The 27,014-nt window shown below is 40.8% G+C and overlaps 1 protein-coding gene across 1 annotated transcript in view; it reads right to left on the reverse strand.

The window, feature by feature from the left end:
- Window positions 1-6,699: 6,699 nt before the first annotated feature.
- The window catches only part of LOC108938851 (calcium/calmodulin-dependent protein kinase type 1-like), a 35,780-nt gene continuing 15,465 nt past the window's right edge, over window positions 6,700-27,014 (reverse strand). Inside the window, exons 3-12 of the mRNA XM_018759815.2 lie at window positions 20,152-20,283; window positions 15,164-15,238; window positions 14,615-14,753; window positions 13,294-13,420; window positions 11,542-11,617; window positions 11,240-11,352; window positions 10,759-10,837; window positions 10,295-10,382; window positions 9,664-9,772; window positions 6,700-9,540 (exon numbers count right to left, since the gene is read on the reverse strand). Of these exons, the coding sequence (XP_018615331.1) occupies window positions 9,458-9,540; window positions 9,664-9,772; window positions 10,295-10,382; window positions 10,759-10,837; window positions 11,240-11,352; window positions 11,542-11,617; window positions 13,294-13,420; window positions 14,615-14,753; window positions 15,164-15,238; window positions 20,152-20,283 (1,021 nt within the window). The 3' untranslated portion in view covers window positions 6,700-9,457. The remainder of the gene's footprint in view (window positions 9,541-9,663; window positions 9,773-10,294; window positions 10,383-10,758; window positions 10,838-11,239; window positions 11,353-11,541; window positions 11,618-13,293; window positions 13,421-14,614; window positions 14,754-15,163; window positions 15,239-20,151; window positions 20,284-27,014) is intronic.

Genomic DNA, 27,014 nt, shown 5'->3' on the forward strand with positions numbered 1-27,014 from the left:
ACAGACCGTGTTCCTTCCCCTCGGTTCCCCTCCATTCCCCTACATTCTGCCGCTCGTTTTTAATGAACAAGTCACCTAACTTTGAGTTTTAGCAAGAACAGCCCTGTGGTGCCAATGAAAGGTTCAATACGTGTTCCCAGCCGTCCTTGCAACACCTGGGATAGTTTATAACTTCTTAGAAACTGTTAAGGCCATCATATTTTCCATCCATTTTTCCCTTGTCATTGCAGCCTTTTCTCATAAGTCCAAATCTAGCCTGGGGAACATTTTTTTACTCATCTCTGATGGCAGTATGCAAACTGTTTAACACCACACATATTGGACAACTTTATTTTCTCTCCTGCTGCAGTGAGCATTGCTAAAAGCAACATACTGTATGTGATCTGTAATCCAAATCCGCTGATGATGACTTTTGCTTGGGAAATCTACTTAGCTGCCCAGAGACTGTCAAAGAAATACACACATTAGTATTCTCTGTAATGCTCTCTAATTATAAATTTGAAACATTTGACCTAAGAAAAAACATATCTTTGTTTCCTGCTATGTATTATTTAAGCCACTGTTCATTTAATAGCCCCTGTGTGTCAAATGAAAAATATGCCTATGTGTTTATAGTACGATATATTAATCAGAATCACATTTCTATTAATGCTTATAATTAATGGTGGGTTCATGTGAAGTTACTTGTACAAAATAATAGAGTGGAGAAATTCTCTACTTCTCAGATTTTCATAAACTGAAATAGATATATGCTTGCTGCATACTAAAACTTGGAAATATGTATGGTTACTCATGAATGATCCTGTTTACTCTGGCCTGTAATAGTCTGTGATGTTCAATCCATTACCATACCTTTCTGCACATATGCCTGGTTTTTCTCCATTATACTGTAGCAATATAATGAATCTCATTCACAAGTGGCATAAGGCTTAATGCTCTTCCATGATCATCATGGACAGACATCCTGAAGCTCTTTTTACAGATGCCTAATACAATTTCATTATGCTGAAAAATATGAGCCATTGTTACTGTAATACAGGTCATGTTTTATGTGGTTTTACCACCTTTCACAGACTACTGGTTTAAGAAACGAAATCCACGCTAAATACTGTTGGCATGCACAGCTAGGAAGGAATACATTTCTAAATGAAAAGCAAATGCATTTCTCAGACTCAACATACTGTACTGTTGCTTTTGCACACCATTTTCAATTTAGCTACAGTACCAGTAAAAAGTTTGAGAGCACTTGCTGAAAAGGTTTTTTTTCTTCTTCTTCTTTCACAAGGCATTCAGTTTCAACAGGAAATGAGCCAGGGAATCTTCCCAGCTCTTCTGCAGCAGTTCCCAGAGATGTAGGGCACTTGTGGGTTGATTTGCTTTCACTCTTCTGTCCACTTCATCCCATACAAGTACACTCAGCCCTCATATAATGTGGTCCCATACAATGAAAACCTGATACAATGGCATATAAAAATACAAATCCATATTATGTGAGAGCCTTTTTATTCAGTTCAACAGAATTTTTTACTGCTACACAGTCATTTTACTTCTAAAATTGGTATTTTATTCTGCACAACAACATAGTTGCTGGTATCTGATGTTTTGGGAGAGAGAGATCCACACTTGTAGGCTGACACTCAAAAGGCTTTTGTCCCACACTCATATCAATCTGGCTATTTTCACATGAAATCTAGCATATGACCTGTACATTACTCCGGAAATCTAGCGAACGAGAGAAGATAATCTATCATCAAACATTTGCTAGCAGCACTACACAGTGCCTTTAAGGACATAGTGTCAGCACACTTTCCAAAGTGAAGGATGTAGACATAGGCATCTTACTTATTATCATAAACATCAGCAAGCGAATTATCAAAATGTGTACTAAAAAAGTAGAAAACAAACTAACATTAAAAATAACCTGGAAATTATAGTTTTTGTTACAAAATTGTAAAATTTGTTGGTTTTTTATGCATTGCCATGAATAACAATACTTTTTTGGGGTAACTTTAGGCAACATTTTTTGTCCATTAATTAATTATTTTTTCCATAAAAAAATAGTAGTAATTTGACCCCCTCAAAATGGGAATTCTCCTTAAACTCCACTATGTGAGGAAGTGGTACATTGCTCAAGTCCCCCAGGTGTGTTAAAACTTTTACTGTATGTAAATTACAATCTATACAGTACTGCTTGAAAGTATGTGAAGTGCTTGTGTCCCTTAATTTTACCATGAAATAGTTATTTAATGAGAATCAATCATTCAGTAGTGGGCACAGTGGTGCTTTGGGTTTAAATAGTGCCTGCTGTGTGACAAGCCTGGGGTTCAAGCCCTACTTGGGGTGCCTTATGACAGAGTGGCATTCTATCCTGGGTGTGTTCCCTCCCCTTTCGGCCTTGTGCTCTTTGTTGCCGGGTTGGCTCCAGGTCGTTGGACAAGCGGTTGTTGCCGATGGATAGAATCAATCTTTCTCATCTGACATAAGAGGTGTGTAATGATCAATTCCACATGTTGCTTTAGAGGAAATCATTTGTGGAGTAGAAACAGAAGCAGTAAATGTGCAAAAATAAGTGAACCCCAAGTTGAACAGGTTAAACCATGGAATCTGGTGTGTAAATTGTAATCATTTATTATTTTTTTATTTTTATTTTAAGATTTAGATTTAGAAGCTTATTTTAATATCTTATACAAGAATAATGACCATCCCTGTAGGATTTGCATATTTTCAAGCAGCACTGTATAGGCCTCAAAACATCAAAATGATACTTAACATTATGGAATCACACATCCAGAAGTATTACAATCAAATCACAAAATACCTTTTGTTTTGTATGGGGGATGTTGGCAGCATAATGGTTTGGGTTGCTGCCTTTGGACACACAGGTCACAGGTTCCAATCTCACTTACTGCTATAGTACAGTTGAGTAAGGTACTTACCCTAAATTGCTCCAGTAAAATGACCCAGTTGTATAAAAGGTTAAATAACTCCAGGTAAATCAACATTGTAAGTCATGTTGGTGAAAACTGTCAGCTAAATGAATAAATGTACTGTAGATAAATATGGTGTGAAGACATCTTGCACAGGTACTGGTAAAGCTCAGTAATGTGTTCACAGCCATCAATGTTGCAGAAGGCCCTGCTAGAGGTATAGGAACATGTCCAGAGCCACATGCAGAGGGTGTTCTCCTTTGACAAGGTAAGGCTCATTAAGCATCTCCTGTGGCAGGCTGAGTGCCAGACCCAGGAGCAGACTCCTGACCTCAAGCAGTTCTGTGGGCCTCAGCTTGTTCACAACCCCCACCCTTAACAGGACACCACCTAAGACAATTGCAAGTCCCTTAAGATCATCCCAGAGGAACCCTGGAGGCTGTGAAAAGTTACACTAATAAAGTCATGCATGTCTTGAGCTCCTATGTGGAAGGGGGTAAACAGGTAGGACATACCAGCAAGAAGATGAAAAAGAGACTGAGATTGTCATCATGACCACCTAAGCTGAGCTATACTCCTCATTTATGGAATGTGGCTTGTGTTAACGTCACCCCTCTCACTGGTGCTGGCTCTTAGCGAACAATCTGTGAAGATAGATCTTCAAAGCAGCGCTAATCTCTGAGCTTGAAGTCGAAGGAGAAGAATGAGCAGAGTTCCACTACATGCGTTGAGTGACGGTAGCTCTATGTGATCTAAGCTTCCTTCAGCACCGGTGGTCACACATAAAGTCACCGTACTCTGGTCTTTGTCAGGGATGAAATGCCTTTTGGCCTCCTTTAGACCTCCTGATACTATGAAGGAGGGATTAAAGAGTGAGGTTTTTCACACTGCAGCAGAAACAAGCAACGAGTGAAAGACACACCTTAGAGTCGCAGAAATATAACTAGATAAGACCAGACTCTCACAAAGAGAAGCGGTGGGACACTATTTTCACGTTCCAAGTTTATATTAGGTGACACTTGGGCATCAGTTTTCATCATTTAATACCTACAAAGCAACTTTGGTGGCATATAATCACAGTGAGGATAAAGACAGAAGACACAATGCATAGACAAGGAAGTTTTATTTCATTGGCCACTCTCAAAACCCCAAAGTTAAAAATTACTGGTTTTAAATATACAGCAGTAATGCTATTGTAATACTATAGAGTACGCCTGATGTTTTCATTCCATGCTGCACTGGATCAAAACAACTGTCATCAGCTTCAGAAAAGGACACATTTCTGTTCATGTTTTGAGACATGTGCCTCATCAGGCAAATAAAAGACATTTGAAACAGGTCAGCATTGAAATATTGTTTACCAAAACTAGCTGCTTTGTGATAAAAACACTTGACAGCAGGTTTTCTGCCTTTAAGAAGTGAGCCCTTCATAAATGTTTTGCACATTTTTTGTTACATTTCTGGATAAAACCTGTTTACAGATTGACAGGAAATATCCATGACACATGCATTTAAGACATATTACATATTATATATGTGAGTCCTTTCTCAGTATTGCCCTAGCTAACCTTGAACACTTGAAAATATTACATTACGAGGTTTAAATGGACTGTTTCTATAAGGCTCTTCGCTTTACACATTTCACTAGCTAAGACATCTTCCTGGTGAGGGATCACTTGATCCTCCATTCTGTGATCTTGCACAAGATGTTTCCCTGGCACCTCATACGGTATGTAAGACTGTGTGTTGTGTGTATGTGAGACTATAGTGTAGTCAGGCTGGGAATATCCCATCTTTACATAAAGTGCTTCAGCTGAGAATAGTTTCCATGCAAGGGCCAAATCACATCACGGGACTGCTGAGCTCTGCAGGCCAATGACCTGAAATGCGAACGCTGACACCAGTACATCTTCACACGCCAAGCCATTATTGACATTGCCCAGACTGACCCTTTTCCCACCCTCTCTTTACATGCATCAAGAAATTCTGTTACCAAGCATTGTCCCCTGATGAATATGATCACAACTGCTATTTTAACATCTTAGCAAAAGAGTATCATGCACATTTGTGTCATGCCGTACTTGGACTTGCAAAAAGTCACCACAATGTACAGAATCACAAGAGGCTTCAGTCATAGCACTTCTTTAAAAATATAAATTCAATATGACTCGGTACTGAGAAACATTTCTAAGGCAGAAACATTGATATATTAAAATGTTAGGCCTTTGCACAGTACATGTGCTACAACTTTACAGAAGGAAAATGCAAGGCTAGTATAAATATCTTAACAACTACAACACAGAACAGCACATGTTGCAAAATTAAGGAAGTGGTGCCTTAAAGCAAATCGGTTACAGAAGCGCTTAATTACAATTGTTAGAATTGACTCCTGTTTTAATAGTTAAAGTTGTACAATTTGAGGTAAGTTACTTCAGATAAAGGCATCTGTTATGCTGATAAAATATGAGAAATAAGAAAGGAAATTACAACCAACTGAATATTTGCCCCTATGTAGAGCTGGGTCATAATTCCTAGTTCAACATCACACACAAAAAATCAAATCTGTTTAAAACTGAAAGGCTACCATTGCAATAGCAATTCTCTCCGAATTAACAGACGTACGCATGCACTTGCTTTTACCATGTTTTTCGATGTGAAAAACTCCTTTACATATGTTTGCATATACTGTACTTTTATTCATTTACAAGTATTGCCAGTATTAAGCAAAACAGGAACAATTCTTGCTGTGGGATTAAGGAGGAGTTTGTAAAGAGAGCAGCGGTATGATATATCCTACTGATACAAGGGGGAAACTAAATGCAAAGGGGTTCTCAATTTAACAGTTTTCACACATAGTATTTGACCATGTACCTCAGCCCAGCATAACACTTCATGTACAGCTGTTCAGTGACAATGGAAAAAGCACAATTTTTAAGAAATCAGCTCTTGGGGGGCCAGCATCAATCTTACTCATGCTGTAGACCTGCTGTATCTCAGAAGCACACATTTCATTTCATCTAACGCCTTGTAATTCAAAGCCATTGATCTAAGGACATTCTAACATTACAGTGGGTGGGTGTTATGTCTCTTTTAACATCAATATACAGTAAGCATGGGCCACCTCTTCTGTTCTGCTTTCAGCCTCCATATCTTTATGCCTGGACAGTTTGCCGCTATGGAAATTCCAAAAGTAACACTCCAACCAAGACACTGGCAATATCAGAATTATGCCATCACAAATCATTTACAGTGCTGCTTGGAAGTATGTGAACCCTATAGGGATTGTTAATGTTCTTGTATAAAATACTTAATTAAGCTGACACTTTTTCTCCAAAGTGACTTACAATGTCAAGGTTACAATTATTTACTCATTTATACAGCTAAGTAATTTTACTGGAGCAATTTATGGTAAGTACCTTGCTCAAGGGTACTACAGCCAGGAATGGGGATCAAACATGCAACCTTTGGATCCAAAGGCAGTAGCTCTAAGCACTACAGTATTGGTTGTTGCTGTACCAGCTCTTTAAAGAAGCATAAAATCTCAATCTTAAATCTTAAAATAAATATAAAATGAATACATTATTAATATAGCTGATCCTACTTACCTACTCGGTTTAACTAATGTAACTTGGGGTTCACTCACATTTACATTTATTGATTTACCTTATGCTTTCCTCCAAAGCAACTCATAATGTTAAGCTGCTTACAGTTATTCACCCATTTATACAGCTAGGTTATTTTACTGGAGCAAAAGCTTTAGGGTAAGCACATTGCTCAAGGGTACAGCAGCTAGAGGTGGCATTCAAACCTGCAACCTTTGGGTCCAGAGACAGCAACTCGAACCACTATACTTCCAGCTGCCCCCCGCCACTTTATTTTGCACCTGCACTACTTCTGTTTTTCTGCTACACACATGATTTCCTCTAAAGCAACATGTGGAACTAGTCATTGCACACCTTTTATGTCACATAAAAAAGACTGAATCTCATTAAATACCCATTTTGTGGTAAAACTGAAGGACACAAGGGCCTCACATACTTTCAAGCAGCACTGCACATTCCCTTCAATAGCACAATAATAGAGAAACCATTTATTTACACACAGTCCAGCTATTGTTCCAAACCAACACCCTTCTGGTACATAGCACAGCACACAGCCCAGATTCCAGCGATTAAATGCGTCATTTTCTATACTAAATACGAGCCATGTTACTTAGACAACTTGTTGAAGTGCCAAAGCCACGAGCAGCTGCTGCAGTACAAATGGAAGAAAGGTGATGCACACATAGGCACTTAGTATTAGCAATAGAGCTCTGCACCATAGTCCAAGTGTTGTCATCACTCATTCACCTGTTCATGCAAGCCACTATGTCACACCGTACGTATGACCGTACTGTGAAGAAATGAAAAGGGTGAGACCGAGCATGTTCCAATGCATGTGAGTGTGCACACTAGGAGAATGACATTCTCTGGCTGAGTAAGCAAGCATGATAGTTCTGACATGAGGTTAGCTTTTATTCGTAAGGGAAGGACCAGCTGAAAGATGTTGGAAATTATAAATTCTACAGAGCGCTCATGAATAAGGAGTTCACGCACAGCGTAGTGCACATGACAGGTAGTCACCCAAGACATTTTGATTTCACACACACACACACACACACACACACATGCAGCCACTCAGGAGAGGTTCAGCTGAAACCCCCTTGCGGCCGATGTGTGACAGTGGTCGTAGACGGAATCCTCATGGTAAAAACTCTGATTGTAACATGTTTAGCATCAACACAGATGTCCTGCATACTTTTCCACTGAATATCTATAATGACATGTAGCAGAATTTATTTCATCTAATACATTTAAAGCGGAATTAAAATATCAAACAGCTTTGTCTTTCAGTTTACAATTCCACAAATAGATATTAAGTCTCACAAACAGATTTTCATATTTGGAGATGATGTCATTTGAAGCTAAACATCCAGAACTGGGAGGCTGGCAATGAAATGGTGAAATGAGGCAATGAGATGTTTGAATCATTCCTTTAATTCAAGTTATTTCTGTACAGACGCCATGTGGCACTTCAGATAAACCAACAAAATAATGTGAAATAAGAATACAGATTTCACTTTCAGTAAAATATAAAACACTAAAAGTATGTTGGATTATTAAAAGATGTTGAGATGGTTAAACTGAGCAAATGACCACTCTGAATGTTTGTAAACCAATGTCAGTTCAAGACCTTTAGCATTTTCATGTTTTTCCCATGAGAAAGAACATAAATCCATGGTTACAGGATTATGAACCTGAATTAGTGATCCCTTATTATAACACAACCTTGTAAGACACAACTCCCACGAACCCTGATTCTTCCACTGTGAAGCAGACTAATATGTATAACACATTCTTTACATACTCCAACATTTATAAAATAGTCTCCTGATCATCAATCCCTATGACCATGTTTTGACAAGAAAGCTTATACTGAATGGCAAAAGTAAAACTCATATCCACCACTAAGGTCCACAACATTGACTGAGTACAAATGAGTTAATAAGATAATAGATTTTCTGCCTTTTGTTTTTTAACTTGCATTTTCTGTAAGCACAGTCTGAAACCACATGATCAATTTTCTGACTCGAGCGGATTTAAGAAAATGTTTTGAAGCGAAAAATATATTTTAACTACGTAAACGTAAATGTCTATCTTGATTCGAAAAATGTGTGGCAAAGAAAAAAGAAACCTTGAGGCCCCAAAGGAAATTAAAGGCATTCTGATTTAGCTGAAAACACCTGTCAATATGCTTTGCTGGAGTGTTAATCTTTTATATCTATTTAAGCTCTGTGTTATTCTCACAGAGGACTGAAAGAGTTAAAATATCAGTAGAAGATACAATAATGAGACATTTGTTAATTTTGTAGAAGCCAAACCTGACATCTGCGACAGATTAAAAATAAAGGGAGTGATTCAACTGAATCATCCTCTAGGATACACTGCCTACATACTGTAACATCAAACCAAAAAATAAGCTGTATGAGTTCATCGTAAGGTTAATGACTGAGTGCTTATCAAAAGTTACAATACCTCTGTCTATTCCTGATACAGTTGCCTGACCGTTAGAAAAAACCTTCAGTTCTTAACTTTGACAACAATGTGGGGTTTACGTGCAGCAAACCTTTTGCCCACAGAAATATTAACGTATTTAATCCTACATAAATTAGAGATGTAAGTATTAGTGGCTGTTTAGAAATACCTGAAATAATGAAAAAATAGCAAATCCAGGGACAGTCTTTCAACTGGAGGGAAACTGCCAGAGCCTGGATGTCAGAATATTTAGTATGAAACCTTTGGGCCTGTCGGTTGCCTATTCTACTCGTGCCCAAATGTCTTCTGTGGCACGGTGTCCCACCTCCCCTTGGTTTCTTTAGACAATATTGCCCCCTGATGGAAACTGTTGGAAAAAACTGTGATCCTGGCCAGACTGCGGGGCTCTGGGCATCAGTGAAAAAAGCTGGCATGGCCACGTGGCTCTGCTCAGACTTAGCTGGTGGGGTGGCAGCAGTATCCACAAGCGTGCAGCCCAGTGTGCTCCATGCTACCGTTGGTGCTCCTGCATCCGGACTCTGAGGGGAAAGAGCAGCGCAGCGGAGTTTAATGGTGTCATGGACGGGAGGGATGGTGAGGGTGAGTCGGGGAGAGAGGGGTGGGATGCAGGGTGGTACGCTAATGACAGCCCTCCTCCTGACCTGCACATGGGCAGGGGCTGGAGGGCGTCGTCTGGCTGGGTCCTTCCTGGCTGGTCCCCAGCTGCAGCCTCCTCATGTGTCGGACCACGGCCGTGGCGTTGAATGCTTGCTGCGTGGGGCAGACAGAGAGGTGTGTTCCTTTGGTGGTGTCATGGTTCTGTTAGATATGACCAGGCCCCTAGGGGCTGTCACTCCGAAATGTGCAAAAAGATGGCTAAATGGCCCCGTATTACGTTGATTGATATGAGGCACTTTAAACAATGCCAGTGATTCCATTTTCTTGGGAAATACCTATAAATTCTGGAATTATGTTTATGAAATTTAACGTTGAAAGTTTAGTCGCATTAAATTTCTGTCTCACGGTCTTTTTTCCTGCTTTTTTCTGCACTTTGAATCTTTTCCCTCCTTTATTACGTCCTAGGCAGTGTGCATCCAGCGCCTAATCCGAAGTCCAGCACTGGACATAAGCCTCCTTCACAGTGTTCCTTTAAAATGGGTGTATAGTGTATAATTTGCTAAACATGCTGTAGTGTTTGCATTAAAGGATTATGAGAAGCACTTATCATACAGCATAGTTTCACCACTGTACACTCCAGTCAGCCCAGTCCTGCAGCAGCACACTGGGACTCACCTTCCACTTGCTTTTGGCAAAGTTCTTCCTGATCTGAGCGCTGACGGACTCATGGATGTTCTTGTCTAGCGCCGTGTCCCCGGAGATCCTGCAGGGCAAAAGGAAAGGCAGTGAGCGGCACGCAGGACAATTACATAGATCACAAAGGATTGGTTCCCCGTTGACTGTTGGGTTTTTTTACAAGCTGTACCGTCTTCCCATTCTTCCTGAATACATTCATTGTATGTATATTATAGATATTCACTCTCGCTTCAGTGAAAACACAATGATATCATTCAAATACTTGTGTTCCAGTCCAGCACCGAGCCAGCTGAGTCAGCGGAGGGTTAACTGAGCTGAATTCCCTCTGAGCTCTCGCTGCGATAGCGGCTCATCCACGTGGAAAAACCCACTGGACTGTGACCCTCCAGGATGACACCGAACAGAACTACGTCCCAAGAGCCAGAGCGAAGTTAAACACGTACCAGGGATGCTGCAAGGCCTGTTCACAAGTGTATCTCTTCTGGGGGTCCTTCTCCATTAAGTGCATAATGAAATCTTTGGCTGTAAGTGCAAGGATATCTGTTAACTGAAAAATGTCAAGCATCTCTGCTCAGTTGTAAGGCATGCTTTATGCTGTTAAATTATGAGGACTCTGTCAAACTGGAAATAAATGAATCTTTGGTGTCAGTATGATACAGTGCAAAAGCATGCAAAAGGCTTAATAAGGCTCCATTTCTGAAGCACATGAACCAAGTATGCTTTCGCTTTGACGAGTAAAAATATGTGCTTGGCTGTAATCAAGTGAAAGCAAAAAGTTTAAGTCACTGACTTTATGTAACCTTGTAATACCAAGGAAACAAGAATCAAGCAAACAAAACACAAGAACTGTCCATCAGCTCCGTGTACATGCACCAACACACCAAATTTCACGGGTTCGAATGAAAGCAGCAGGTAAAGAGCTACCTGAGTCTGAGATGTCGTCCCAGTATGGAGAATCAAACTCATACTCTGCTTTCAGGATCTGCTCGAAGAGCTTGGCATCGTTTTCATCGTAAAACGGAGGATATCCACATAAACTGCGTGGAAGGGGAAGAGGACACTAAGAAAGGGTGCTAGGCACAATCACAACTGACATGGAGATCAAAATTATCAAGGAAGACAGAGGGCTGTGGAGAAGAGGGTTTGTGGGACAGGCAGTGCCAAGCAGCCTGCTGAGGGATGGCACCACCGGGCGGCCAAACATTCTGGGTACACTGCATACTCACAGGATGTAGGAGATGACTCCAATGGACCAGCAATCCACCGCCTTGCTGTACGGCCTCTGAGCCAAAACTTCAGGAGCTGTAAAACACAACGGTATCCCCCCAAGTATAATCACTATATACGAATATAAATGTATAATGAGTGCTTGAAAGCCATACCTCCTTATGCTCCAGATTTATACTTCTTCATACTTCATATCTTTTCTTTAAGTTAAATAATAGTGAAAATCTGCATATTTACTGTTTTGCTAATATCTTAAGTGTGATGAACTGTGATAACTGCATTTATATACGGTGATGTTGAGGAACGATGTAGTGGTCTGTGCGCTGCCACCTCACACTGCCTGGGTGGTGCGAGAGAATGTGGGTTTGATCCCCACTCAGTCTCCGTGGAGTCTGCATGTTCTGCTCACGTCTGTGTGAGTTTTCTCTGCATTCTCCGGTTTCCTCCCACAGACCAAAAGATATGCAGTTCAGGTGGATTGGCGATGTAAAACTGTGTGTGTGTGTGTGTGCGTGTGTGCGTGTGTGTGTGCGTGTGTGTGTGTGTGAGTGGCTACCCTGGGGTGGGCTGGGGTCCTGTCTGGGGTGTATCCCCCTCAAGTCTTGCGCCCAATACTTCTGGGATAGGCTCTGGTTCACTGCAACCCTGCTCAGGACAAGCGTTTATTGAAATGGACGGATGGACTCAACTGTAATCATGTCCTACTTATTAGAATTTAACATGTATAGAAGCCTTCTTTTGGAGGAACCTTGATATTTAATGTAACGGTTCTCAGAGCTGCTTCGAAGTATGTGAAATCCAAGGCCTTTGGATTTACCATAAAATCATTATTTAATTAGAACAAGTCTTTTTCATCTGACATAATAGGTGTGTGATGACCAATTCCATATGTTGCTTTAGAGGAAATCATGTGTGTAGTAGAAACACGGAAGTAGTGCAGGTGTGAAAATAAGTGATTCCCAAGTTTTATTGGTTACACCAAGTAGGTGAGTAGAATCATGTATGTAAATCATAGTCATTTATTCATTTCATAAGTTTATTTTAAGTTTAAAGATTTAGATTTCATAGTTCAGTTTATTTTTTGGTGGCTGGGTATTGTTAGTGGGTTGGCTGGATGGCTGGCTTGTTGAGTTAGGCTTGCTTTAGGTGTTTTGGTGGTGGGTGTGGCTTGGTGTTTTGTAGTCGGTTAGGCTTGGTTTGGTTATTTGTTGGTGCGTTTAAATCTGGTTCAGTGGTTTGGATGTTGTTGGTGGGACTAGTTTCGGTTTGGTGGGTGTGTTAGGTCAGTTGGTTTCAGGGCATGAAGATGTATGGTGGCCATGCTGGGTGTTGTTCTCTGTGGTTTTTAGGGTGGTGGGTGGACTGGGTCCTTGTGTGCAGCTGTTGAAAATTGCGCATAGGGTATAACATCTTTTCCTGTGTATCGTGAATGTAATATTTTGTACAAGAATAACCATACTGGGTTCACATTCTTTGAAGCAGCACTGTATATGCTGTTCTGCTGTGAGTTGCTTTCTACGTAGTATAAATATTATGCTGACTCTAAAATCAGAAACAGCTTGCCTACCATATGTTGCAGAACCATACTGGTAAATATGTGATATTAAATAATGGATAAAAAAAGTACAGCTAACACAAGATTTTGAAAATTGTCCTTCGTATTTCCTCAGGCTGATTTTTGTTTAAACATGAATAACACCACATATAACACGAGATGATAACATTCTGATCTTTCCCTTGTGCCTTCTTACCAACATATCCAGGCGTCCCGCACGCTGTGGACATGACGCTCCCCGACCCCTCGATTTTGGATAACCCAAAGTCACTGATCATGATCTTGGAGTCCTCATCCATGCTGTCATATAGGAGGTTCTCTGGCTGTAGATGTGGGAAAATAAATTTACTAATAACCTCACTGACATCACAGTTCAACTATTTAAAACAATGTTTCTCCTTAGTTTTTAAACTTTTTCCTTATGTGTATTCTGTTATACTATTCTTCTTAATTTGTGTTTGTGTTTCTGCACAATGCTCGAGAGGCTGGGTGGGGATCATGAGGGACAAATTCCTGAAAGAAGCATGCAGGGTTATAAAAGGGGGGATCAAAGATGAGTGTTTAAGTGAGGAAAAGCCCCAGCAACAAGGGGGTACAAAGATGGCTGAGATGTTTTAGGACTTGTTGATTCAGAGTAGAAGGGTAAACCGTGTAGTAATAATCCCTAGGATCCATGTCTCTTCACTGAGTCTCCAAAGAACTGAGATTCAACCACTGTGAACACTCAGATCCAGTGTTGTGGAGCTCTGCTTTGTCACCAGTCGCGGGACACATGATCTGCTCTGCACCACGGATGTTATCTATTTAATGTGCATTCCTTTTTAAGAGGAACTAAAGAAACATAAATAGAGGTAGGCACCGATAGATGCTGACATTCAAATACACATTGGTACAGGGATATTCCACAGAAGTGCACTACGGAAATCTACGATGGAATGTCCTGGTGGAAGGACAAGTATTTGGGCTGAACATCATAAATAGTATACTTTGTTACCTTGGATTGTACTGCAGTTCTTTAACTATGAAAACACTCATCAGCTACTTTATGTTTAGATCAAATTGCTTTAACAGAATGATCTTATTGCTCTTTTAAGCTTCTTCAGCCATGTTAACAACACAGATGTCAAAGATTTTGGCATCAAGAAAAATGAATTAACTTTCAACCTTCCAAAGAAGCAAATGCAATCTTACAAGGCTGTGGTGAGAGGACAGCTCTGAATTTGAAAAAGCAACGAATTGTTTAAATATATATATATATATATATATATATATATATGGTTTCACTGGTTATTTGTGTGCCCCATAATGATTTTACACTGTTATAACATAGTGTCACAAACATTTTAGGCTTTCATCAAAAAATCTGCATTTTTGAAAGAAATTCCTATACTTTGTAACACTAAAGCAGTACCTCTGAAATACAGTTAATGCTTTAATGTTATAAAAATCATTATAAGAAATCATTATGACAATTGTGTTGTCACGTTGCTGGCTAGCAACTTCCCCAACATCCTCACCTTCAGGTCCCTGTGCACAATGCCCATATCATGGAGGTACTTGACAGCATCCAGAATTTGCTGGATAAGTTTACTGGCATCTCTCTCTGTGTAGAAACCTTTCTCCACAATCCGGTCAAAGAGCTCACCACCAGATACACTGTAGAAAAATTAATTAAGAATATATTCTTAATTGAAATACTGGGAGAAACTGCAGCTGCAAATGTCCAAAGTTTAATTAAAACAGAAAATGTAATACTGTACATGTACTTTAAAAACCAGTTTTCCAGTTTAGGATTTGTATTTCAAAGTAAAAAATATAATTATATTATAGAATTAAATTTTCATTAGTATAATCTTTTATGACATATATAAAAATAACAATATTTAAATCCCATGACTTTTCCATAAAAAAAGATTAAAAAGTAAAAACCAAGTATCTATAATTTTCTGATAAATTGTTCCCCACTATCTTTTTAAAAAAATTACACCTTTCATGTCAAGCCTTTCCTTCTACAGTCTGCAGCTACACTCATATTGATATTATTTCCGTGGAAATTAGATACTCACAGCTGCATAACAAGATACAGGTGGGACTTGCTCTCGAAGATGTCCTCCAGTGAAACAATGTTGGCATGTTTTATTCTGGAGAAAAGAAGGAGATTAAATTGACACCTATTTATAACAGCACAACATTTATACCACAAAATGTATTACTCAAAGCAGAATCACTTGTAATGGGCACTATGTACATAATGTACTAGTTCTCTAGAAAATTGTCACAAATATCGATTACATGACCCACAGTTATTTTGGCCAGAAGGAGGGTATGATGCAGGAGTCAAAGTAATGCTCAAAACATCTACAGCTATGGCCTCAGCAGTGCATGATGCTATAAAAACATAAATTTTAAACTTTCTAGGACCTGTATTATTATCTTTATTTCCTTTAGCTTTATTAATTTAGTAAGAAAATTTTATTACGGCAGTCTATTCATTAAAGTTCCCTCTATAAAAAGAGTATACAGTATGAACATCCCAAGGGAGGATTTTTCTTCTGGCTGAGAAAATTAATATTTTATCTGTATGATATAATCTTTATGATAATTCACAGAAATTCAGTAAATCTTTTTGGATGGAGCACTTCTTGGACAATATTGATCACATTTTCAAAATATTGCAGGTGCAATTTTGCTGTTGTTCATGGCCTATGAATGTGGTTATATTCATAACATTTAGCTGTTTGACTTCATGTTGCTGTGACCCAGTGCTGCTACTTTTGCTAATAAACAAACAAACAAATAATTAGATGTAGGATAAAGTCTCATGAAGAAGAACAACAGAGACAGAAGAGTTTTGTAACTTTATAGTTTGCATTTCTTCATTCAGCTGATGCTTTTTCCCAAAGTGATTTACAGTGTTAAGCTACTTACAATTATTTACACATTCATATAACTGGGAAAATTTTTTTATTAGAGCAATTTCAGGACAAATTACTTGCTCAAGGACATTACAGCTGGAGGTGAAACTCAAACCAGCGACTTTTGGGTCCAACGGAAGCAGCTCTAATCACTACACTACCAGCTACCTTTTGCAATTTATTTATGTAATTCATTGGTAAAATTACAGCTGAAGCATTAATAATGCTTTTGTTATAACACTATACATTTCCATACTTGTAAAAAAATCTTGATAGAATGGCGCATTATAGTGAACCACCTCAGTGACGAGCACCTAATCGCTTTATAACTTGTCATATCTTGTCTGACCATATGTATAACTATAAAAACCATAAGATATATGAATTTGTTTTGTTGCAGAGGTTTTACTAAATGCAATAAAGGATTATTAAAAACGAAAACATTTAATTTGTTTGGATCTGCCTGCAAGGCTGTGACCTAGCCAGGAGGTGGCAGGATCAGAACACACTCGGCCGCCAAAGTGTTCACCGCTGGTCACGGAGCCATTCTTCTCTGCATTTGCATCAGTTGAGCTCAAAAAGGAAGCAGTCGTGAAAGGTGCTGCATAATGACCAGGTGTGCAACCGCAGTGGAGAACTTCTCATTGACTGCTGCAAACTACTGACAGGCCCCTAAATATTGTTGCAGTGGCTAACTGTGTTGCTACCTTCAGTTACCCACTCCCTGGTGTGAGTTTTTTGCTGACCCATTGTGACCTCCATGCCCTCAACAGAGATAAAACAAGCGGTACAACTTGCTTGTGTGTCTGCGGTTACTGGGGTTGGAGGAAACAGGAAGTACGGTTAAAAGGGAAAGAACCAGGACAGCACACCCAGTAATCACATAGTCATATATAAAGAAAGAAAGATAAACCAGGACACTAGTGCAGCCAGTTCTCCTAAGGGCTCCGACAGTGACTTGTCTGGTATAATCCGGTTTAGCTACATGCTAAGTGTAGCTCTCTTCATACAGCCATGTGCCCTTCAGTGTCTTAGGAGGAACACGGCCCTCGCCTAGTAGACACTTTCTTCACGGGACTGGAGTGCATCACACTGGCCCATTTAGCAGAGTGGCTCCCAGTGCACCCAGGAGCCTGCTTCCTCAGCACTTACTGTGCCATTTCTGTAGGAAAATTGGGGTAGATGTGCCAAGGCCTGAGGAAGGCAGCATGCGATGCACTGATCTCCTGCAGTGCGGCACACAGAGACTGGGCTTCAGAATCGGGCCTTAGCATCATCCTTGTGAGGAACACATTTGTGTGCACACACCAAGCAGCGTGTGATCATTCCAAACCAGGTTCTGAAGAATTTCCGGCTAACATCTACTTTACCTGCATAAGCAGCACCAGAGAGCAGAGAACTGTACCTCTAGCAGGTAGCGAGTACAGTTAGGAACCTTACCCTTAATCAGCTACCTCAAGTATATAAGGAAGTATTAGTAAGCAATAGCTAATGTGTAGGTGGTATCTCTTCGGGGTAAAGGCCAGAGACAACGAACCTGACCCACAGGGTTCACACACTTCTGTTCCAGTCCTCATCAAAGGACAAACGGCATCTATTAAGCAGATAACTGTCTGGTGATTCAGACGGAGAGGGCTTCAGATCACCAGTGTTATCATGTGTGTAAAAGTGCCTCGCCAGTTTATTTTGCCAAAGTAAAGGGAAAATTCTTGATTAGCATCTAATGAGGAATATTTTGGAACAAAAGCCAACCAAGCCAAAAGAAGGTACATTGGATAAGAGTGCTTTGGATGAGTGCACTTTGGATAAGGGTACTTTGTTGGTGAAAGGGTAAAGGCTTGAGGGCCTCTGCTCATCTCCATGTACACATGAGTACACTTGAGTTGTCATGAAGGAACCAAGCAAACAAATAGATTACCGTGTGGCACACTTAGTTTTTTGGGGCTGGCAAATAATGGGTCAAATATATGTACATACAGAGTGCAAATACACAGTGTAAATATTGTGTGTACACGTGTGTTTGTTCATGCTGCTCTGCTACATTTGCCTTACTCTCAGGGAACCTAATGTCTTCTTTATTGACAATCCAACGTCAAGTTCCACAGCCAAGTTCGAGGGAGGAGAATTATAAAAAGTAAAAGCCCTTATTTCATTATGGCTCTACTGAGTAATGACTGCCTAAGCTGTAATAAAAAGTCTGGAAGATCCATTCAATTTAAAATACATGATGCAATAAAATCATTACCATCTCTAGTACTTTGTTCTCAGGATTTCATTAAACAAATGTTACCATGAATCACAAGACATGTGAGTTGATAAAAGGCAGTAAATTATTTCTTTGCCGTATTCAAGCAGCATGCGACATCCTTTAAGTTCTACAGCAACTCTTGTAGCCAGTAAGTACTATGTTACCTAAGTAGTGTAACCCTTTCCTTTTCCTCATGGTAAATTACTCTGTTGATCAAGAACTAAATGCATAACGGTCTTCTGCCAACTCTTTTGAATGTATTTCATTACATTAATCCCTACTGTAGACTACACATCAGCTTTCCAAAACCACAAATTCATCTAGAATTGGTACTACTGGAGGCTGGAGATAGAATATTGTTTACAGTGATAGACTTGCAATCTGAATGTCCCTGGTTTGACTTTCCATCCTTGCTGCACTACCCTTGAGCAAGGGACTTATCCTGAATGACTCCAATAGAGATATTCTGCAGTATAAATTGGTGTAAAATTAAAAGTAACTTAATGTACAAACCTAAAACTGTTAAAAGTTAATTATGTTAATAATTTGTATCATAGATGACCTGAGGAAATTAAGAAATAAAATCTGCATGGACTTCACTGAAGCTCGCTTTATTTTTTTGTCAGTCTACCATATATTACCCTCAAAGTTCATCTCTTCACTGTTTCAAGTCTATTGCAAGTAAACTTAATGACATTGGCATCTTTATTTTTCACAAAGTAGTTCTAAGCAAAGGGTGGTGGGGTGGGGTGGTGCGGTGGGTTTGGCTAGGGAATGCTCCGTGGTGGGTCTGGGGTTTGAGTCCTGCTTGAGGCGCCTTGTGATGGACTGGCGTCCTGTCTGGGGTGTGTCCCTTCAGCCTTGCACCCTGTGTTGCTGGGTTAGGCTCCGGTTTGCAGTGACCCCATTTGGGACGAGCAGTTTCAGACAGCGAGTGTGTGTATAGTTCTAAGCATAGTACCTAGAGTGAAGACAATGACTGGAACAATTTCTATTTTCAGTTTTTGTTTGTAAATTCACATAATTTGTAAGATAATTAAAATGCTAACGTTATAAAAAGGTATAAAAATCTGTTAGTTGTATATTCTCAGTTTTGCAGCCTCATTAAATAAGACTAGAAGTTCTGTCATCTTTAACACATCCAATTTATATTATTCATTGATATTTCATTTACGTACTTATCGAGCTGAAGATTTTCTCCCAAGGAGCTTCTAGCATACAACGGAAGGTAAAAAAGTGCACTTTGTTAGAGACCAAGGACTTTAGATGCATCTTTAGATATTCAACAAAATAAACTCTATTTCTAACTGGTTAGTTGCTTCCAGCATTCACCAGTACCAAGTGGAATCCAGTCTGTTATCATTACACTTCAATTCAATAATTTCTTTATATTGCAAAAGGTGCATGACATGGTGCATTAGGTGAGGTAGAATAACTTGGCTAAGCTAGAGAAGGCCCTGCCCTTAGGAGGGTGTAGGGTCACCAGGTTTCTGGTTTTCTCATACAAATTAATGGTTAGCAAATGTGTCTCTCTTGTGGCAGCCCTGTCCTCTCTTCGTGTCTGTGGTGGATGCGGTAACCCAGGCAACAAGACACAAAAAAAGATTATCTTCTTTGGCTCAGACATTTCCGCTGGGGAATCCCCAGTGCCTTCAATGTTAGATAAGATGTTGATATTGCGCTATTTCCAATGATCCATGGAAACAAAAAGAGGACATTTATTCAGAAAATAATTAAAAAATAAAGAAGAGCTTAAAGAAGGACATGCTGGTGTTTATGATATGTAAGAAGCCAGCTTGGGTATGGGGATCTCAATGGATGTAATGTGTAATGGCTTTTCCCTTCTTCACCATCTGTATTCAACCAGTGAACATCGAGGTCCATCACTCACTTGCGGAGGACAGCAATCTCATTTTCAATGCTGTTCTCCTTCCCCTCCAGTGCCTGCTTGGGGATGCACTTCACAGCCACCAGCCTCTGGGTTTGCTTCTCCTCTGCCAGAACCACCTCTGAGAAAGCACCCCTATATAAAAATAGAAAGCAAAACAACTTGAGTAGTGAACTTAGCCACCCCTTCAAGAACTTCTTTAGAAATCCTCAGAACAAAAGGCCAAGAACTATATTTATAGTGAACCCAGATCTGAAATCTACTACATGGGGGCCCGAAGGCCAATCTTCAATTTTTTTTTTAAACAATCGGCCCACTGTAAAGTCTATCTGCACTTTTTTAAGAAGACCAAAGGTCAAGAGATGTCTGCATGTACATTTCTACTGAACAGTAGGTCGTAGCCATATGGTGAGTCATAAGAAGCAGTGTATCTTCTCATTTAGGCCACCATCAACTTGCAAGAACGCAACACCTTTGCACTCTAATGCCACAACAAACTGGAATACAAGACCCAGTTATGAACACATTGGCTGCCTCATTGGTACAGGAGTCAGAGTCACCGTTGGTACATATCTGTACTCGACCTTGTCAGCACAATTGCTAAAAATGTAAACAATCTTCAAGTGACTCAACGGCACACTAAATTTGGCAAGGCTATCCTATAAGCCAGCTGTACAAATGGGTAAATCATTGTAAGAAGCTTAGTATAGTATGTCTAACACTGTAAGCTGCACTGGACAAAGGTATCGGCTAAATAAATACAAATATTAAGTCATAACAATATATAAATAATAAGTATTCCTGAAAAAAACACTGACTACCAAGGTAAAGCAATAAATATGCAACGCTGAAAAGCAGAATTCACAAAGGCTTTTTCAGAAAGAGTTTCCAGTATTTATGAAGGAAAACATCACAGATGAAGATCCATGACCAGGACTAAGATTTATTGCCCTCTGACACACTCATTATAGCTCATTCCCCATTTGCATGACCGGCCCTACGGTAATGCTTCCCTCTCTGTCTCTCAAACACACACTCTCACACACAGATACACACACACAGCAGGGATAATTAAATAGCATTTAGAACGATGCTGTGAATTGATACAGCAATACACACTATGGGTCGCAGAACCGGAATCATCTGAGCCAGCAGTGACAGCTGACTTTTCTAAAGAATCAAACTGAGAGTGACAGCACGCTATCCATCGCAATGAAAACATGACACAAGAATGCTGAGACAAAGGGAAATCAAACTAAAGGAAAGAAAGTTTAAAAACTTGGGCAAAAAGGCACATTATTATTCTCCTTGTTCACTTCTGCAAAAGAAAATGGCAAAAAAAATAGACGAAAATTCTCTGTAAAACTGGGAAAAAGAGCTTTTCATCACAGCCTTGTAATACAGGCTTACAATTTCAGCCATCACTGTTTTATACATTTTCCATGATATGTCCAGTGTGTTTGACACTGTAACAAGTTAAAAATCGGGCATGATAAAAGGGTGCCAGCCTGGGATCATGTGTCAAGAGGCCAACCTAATGTCTGAACATTCAGACCAAAACATATGAAGGACACAACTTCCTTCACATCCTTAGCATTTTTACATTGTTATTTTTAGGCTTTCTTTTTTACTTTCTATCTGCAAATGTAATCATTACTGATGAAAAATACTAAATAATTACTGAATTGGAATAATCTAAAAACAGTTTGAGCTAGATGCATAAAACATGTTTTTGAAAGAGCACAGATATGAAAAAGGGTGAGATTCCTCTTTAGGGTAATGACTTTTAAAAAAGGCATGCATTATTGTCCCCAAATTTGGAACCACAAACAAAGACCTTTGACAAAGCCTCAGCTCAGATCTCAGAGTAAAGGGGGACCGATCCTGCTCCCAAATGAGTGAAGGGTTGCCCAGAAAATGCTCCTGGGCCTGGATGTGTTTGCTTAACATTCAGTGAGGAATGAAATATGGACGGAGTCCTCAAAAAGAGGAGATGAAGGTCAGGGTATAACAGAGAAAAACATCATTCACAGAAGTGGTTGAGGGTGTTGTCTTCCAGTGTCTCCTGGATTCAAATTCTCCCACGGGAGATCGCTGTGCCATATTCAACTTGAGCTCTTCCAGAAGGCAAACACTGATGCAGACAAATTACACCATTAGCTTAAGAGAAATAAACATAGCCCCTGTAAGATAAGCACTATAAATTAAAGTTATGTAAAAACATTTTGCTAAGACAGGGCTCTTCAAAGACTTCATCAGCAAGGCCTTGTTGGGTTTATATTTGTCAATACCGCCATTCACACAGAACAAATTATGTGACATGGTAAATGTATGGAAATGGATAATCAATAATCCATACAAGGGAAAGTGCCTCTTACTTGGAAGGTATGAAACTGTGCAATTGTGCTCTCAACATCATACGTATCTATTATTTCATCAGAAGAATGCTCTGAATTTTAAATAACAGAACTAATAACATCTTGGTTGTGTCAACTCTTTATGGCAAATAGGCTGAGCCAATCCTGTACTTTATTAAAGTAAAAATAAATGCTCCAGTTGCTGGTTACACCCTTCACACAGACCCCCAGCTGCATGCAAACAGCTAGGGAAAACCTTTTCCAAATATGACCACATAAAGGCAGCAGGTGTTAAAGAGATCAGCAATCATATCTGCTTTCATTTATACCCTTAACAGGGATTCACCCTCTTTGTTTTACAAACCAATGAAACAGTGAAGACAGGGATTGAAACTATTTATAACACTGTGATTCAACACCAGACACTTAAGGGTCTAGAAGCCTGTCAACTACTCTCTAATGAACTCCTGTCTATTTCATACACACACTTACACACTCTCGGGGCAAATGCGTTCTTATGAATGTGTGCGCATGTGAGAGTTTAATCGTGTGGACTGTGCACCATTATAATCAGTGGGTAATAACCCAAGCTGTAGCATCATTTCACATTGTATGGAAGAGGGACAACATGAGTGGTTTGCAGCAAACACATCATATTATTGGGGCAGGTAACCATGGCAACAACACTGAGCCATGTACACACATAAACGCAGACATAATTAACCACTACAAGTGTATAATAGATAGACAGAGGTATATATGCACACATGGTCATGGAACTTAACTTTGAGCAGAATTGAGGGGAGTATTGATGTAGCATGAATAGAGCAAAACCTGACAAGGTACAAGCATGAAAAGAGCAAGGGGATCAGCGTTCTGAACCAAAGCATACACCACCATCATACCCTCCAGCAAATGTTGTTGCACAACTGAATAAAGCCTCCAAGGTGCATCAGTCTAGATAAACCGCAGGGTGCCACTATTCCTGAGTGCTCTCAGATAAATAATTCATAATGATGATAACTCAAAAGAACCACTTAAGTGTTATGCCAAGGGTTTTAAGAAATCTAACTTTCTATAGACTTGCTGGGAAAATGTGAAAACATTTTCTCTAAACATGCTTCTCTAAACGAAGTAACCATAAACATGTGATTTTCAGGATATGAGGAGGACACAGATACAGCAACAACCACATGAGAGCAGGTGCTAGATGAAGACCACAAAGCAAACAAAGCTCTGTTTGCGCTGTGGCTTTCATCAGGATGTCCTGGTCACATGACATGTGAGCCCTGGGCAGCTGGAGGCAATGGATCAGGGCCCAAGAAGGACACACCGGTTAGCTGGAAACAGGCAGGGCTGCTTGCCCTGAGCCAAGCAAAGAACACGAGACACAAAATGAGCAAGGTACCAAAAACAAATACTACAAAACAAAGTCTGCCAGTCACATGGTTTGACAATGACTGGTTGGATCTTTTTTTTCACAGGTAACCTTGATGATTGTTAACTGTAATGATGGCCTCCTCATCTTTATCAACGTTAGGACACTTCAAGATAAGTTCCTATCTTTTGCCATCTCCGATGTACGTATGTGATCTAGGTCAACTTTACCTAAACCCAAATTGCATAGTCTGGTAATGTGTCTTTCTTAACTTCCTTCTGATCTGTCTGAGAATGGACACAGATTCACACCTGTGTATTGACAGAATGCACATGCAGCATATCCAGCTTCAGCCTCACTGTAAATGCATGAACCTATCAGGCGAACGCTTCATTAAGTTCTGCGGAAAGAGGAAATGTACTGAAGAACTGGAAGTAGGCTTCCCAAAATCATTGCTCAAATTGTATTCTCAATCAGTTTCATTCTTTATAGATTCAATGTGCTCCACTGCCCAAAAGCACTGCAGTATCAGTGACTGCAGCTCAGTAGAAAGTTATAGAAATTATGATCAATGTAACATTACAGTGGTTTTACAAACTGACCGCTGGCTCTGACATACGTACCTATACAACAAATTGAGTACATCATTCTTGCAAGTGTTAAAGTGCTGTTGCTGCTGTTACGTTGTTCAGGAACTGATCCTGGTGTTAAGAAGAAATTGAGATGAAAAGGTAACATATACTATGTGAGGATGAAGACAAACAATGGGCAGAATGTCTAAGGATAGTATTGGTTAATGAATAATGAGCTCTTAAGAGCACAATAAATATGTAAATGTTTATGTTTAATAATTTTGATTAGAAATTGGACAATTATGGATAAACCTTTATGCAGCAACTTGTTTGATGAAAATGTTTAGATTTAATGTAGTTACTCATGTGATGTATAATGATTCATATGGTGGAATGTGACAAATTAACTACTTTAGAATCATGTGTCTGCATCCAAGTTACGCCTTCTGTGGATTTAATGACACATTGTATTTTTCTCGGACATGTACGTCGCTTTGCAGAAAAGTATCTGCTAAATGAATAAATGTCAAATGTAATGTAACGACCTGCATTACTGGCATTTAGGTGGGAAGATGTTTTGTGTAAATAGTTGCATTGTGGGTTACCTGTAAATCGCGTGTGTAACCACTGGGGGCACTTAGGGGAAAAATGATGGGGTGACTGTGCCTAGGAGCCTGTTGGAAGAAAATTTGGGGGTACTAAGCAGGCTGGGAAGGCTGGCTGTAGGTGGTGGGTCTGGCGAAAGGGGGTCCTTGAGCATTATTTTTCTGGTGCTGGTGTTCTAATAACCTATTTGTTGTGAACACTGTCTCTGTATTCTTCTTCACCCCATCCAAACCCACAGTGCTGTGTGCCACAATGGTGTTAGAAATGGGATAGGGCAGGATGATGAGAGGCTGGATCAGAGAGCAGTTGAACACCAAACACAAAGAAGGGGAAATCTGCGCAATAACAGAAGCCCGCGGGACGGAAGAACAGCATTTGGTGGAAGAAGCACCTGCAGTGGAAGAAGTGCCTGTGATGGAAGAGCAGTGGCAGAGCACGGGTGTCCAGGGAGACCCCAGGGAAGCGCGTGCTGTGGCGAGGACGGCGGAGAAGACCTGCGAGGTGCCGCTGAAGAGGGGCGAGCAGGTCGAGTGGGGTCTCCCTACGCCCGCAGTAGGAGCGGCAGGAAGAGGCAGCGAACCGCTGTCGAGCGCTGGGCCTGAGGAAAGGCGCCCTGCGGTGAGCGCTGCTTTCCCGGGCAAGTCGGACGACGCACTGGACAGCGCAGAGCAGCGTGCCTCGTCTGTGGACAGGCACGGCTCCGTAACAGAGGTGAGCGAATTCGCTCACGGAGCAAGACTCTGCTGCTTTCGGGAAGAAAGCGCCCAGCCTGCATGAAGCCCCAGCAAGCTTTACGAAAAAAGAGCCGTGCAGTGGACTAAACGCCGCGAAAGAAGGGCTGCGCCAGGAGAAGCAGCCAGTTTCACGAGAGTCGCGGCAGGCTTGGCGTGCGGCAAATCGGCAGAGGCAAGAGCGGCAAGTAGGGTGGTTTTGCTGGGTCCTCTGCCGGAAGATGACCAAGCAGCGTTAGGTGTGACGAGACGGCTGGGGGCGCAAGACGGGTGTTCGCCCTTGACAACAGAGCTGGGACAACGCGGAGCAGCTGCGGAGAGCCGGCGCGAAGGTCCCCCGGAAGCCGGCAAAGACCATGTAGGCGCCGCCATGTCTGGTATGTGCCACATGTGAGCGAAGGAGCCGCACTGGTTCCGAGGCCGAGCGGACGGGGGAGGAGGATGGCCGCCTCAACCCCCGAGCGCGCCGCCATGGCGGGCTGCTGCGAGCATCCTCGCCCCGACCACCAGCGCTGAGTGTCCGGGACCTGCACTCCTGACAGGAGGCATGTGAGAACAGCGCCGGACATTGGGACACTTGTGTGGGGCAGGTAGCAGCGGGGACGCTGCTATTTTTTTGATGGGGTCTATGTAATGACCCACGTTACTGGCATTTAGGTGGAAAGATGTTTTGTGTAAATAGTTGCATTGTGGGTAATTTGTAAATAGCGTGTGTAACCACTGGCAGCACTTAGGGGAAAAATGATGGGGTGACTGTGCCTACCGGTGTGTTGGGATAGAGCCCTGGGGTGCTAAGCAGTTTGGGAAGGCTGGCTGTAGGTGTAGGTTGTGCTGGTGTTCTAATAAACGGTTCATTGTGAGAACTGCCTCTGCATCCTTCTTTGCCCTATCCAAACCCACAGTTCTCCCCACCAAAGTATGTTTTTTTTTTTTTTAAGATTTGCATTTTATGTCACTCCTATTGAGTGTAATTGCTCTGTAGAGGCCCTGAACAGCAACCTGTAGGTTCCCCTTACCTCTCCTCACTTAACCAGGCAGCAAATCTACAGAGTCCTGTAGCTGAGAGCAAGCGGGAGCACGAAACTGCCTGAGAGTCTGAGGAAACACATCCCAGAATCCCAATGCAGCTTAGTTCTTAGCACTTCCTCTTACTCTGGTTTGAGGCCTCAGGCAACAACTCTTTTCTATAACCCTTCATACAGGATGCTGAAGGGAGGGCATT

This window comes from Scleropages formosus, chromosome 2, assembly GCF_900964775.1.
Source record: "Scleropages formosus chromosome 2, fSclFor1.1, whole genome shotgun sequence".
NCBI classification, from domain to species: domain Eukaryota; kingdom Metazoa; phylum Chordata; class Actinopteri; order Osteoglossiformes; family Osteoglossidae; genus Scleropages; species Scleropages formosus.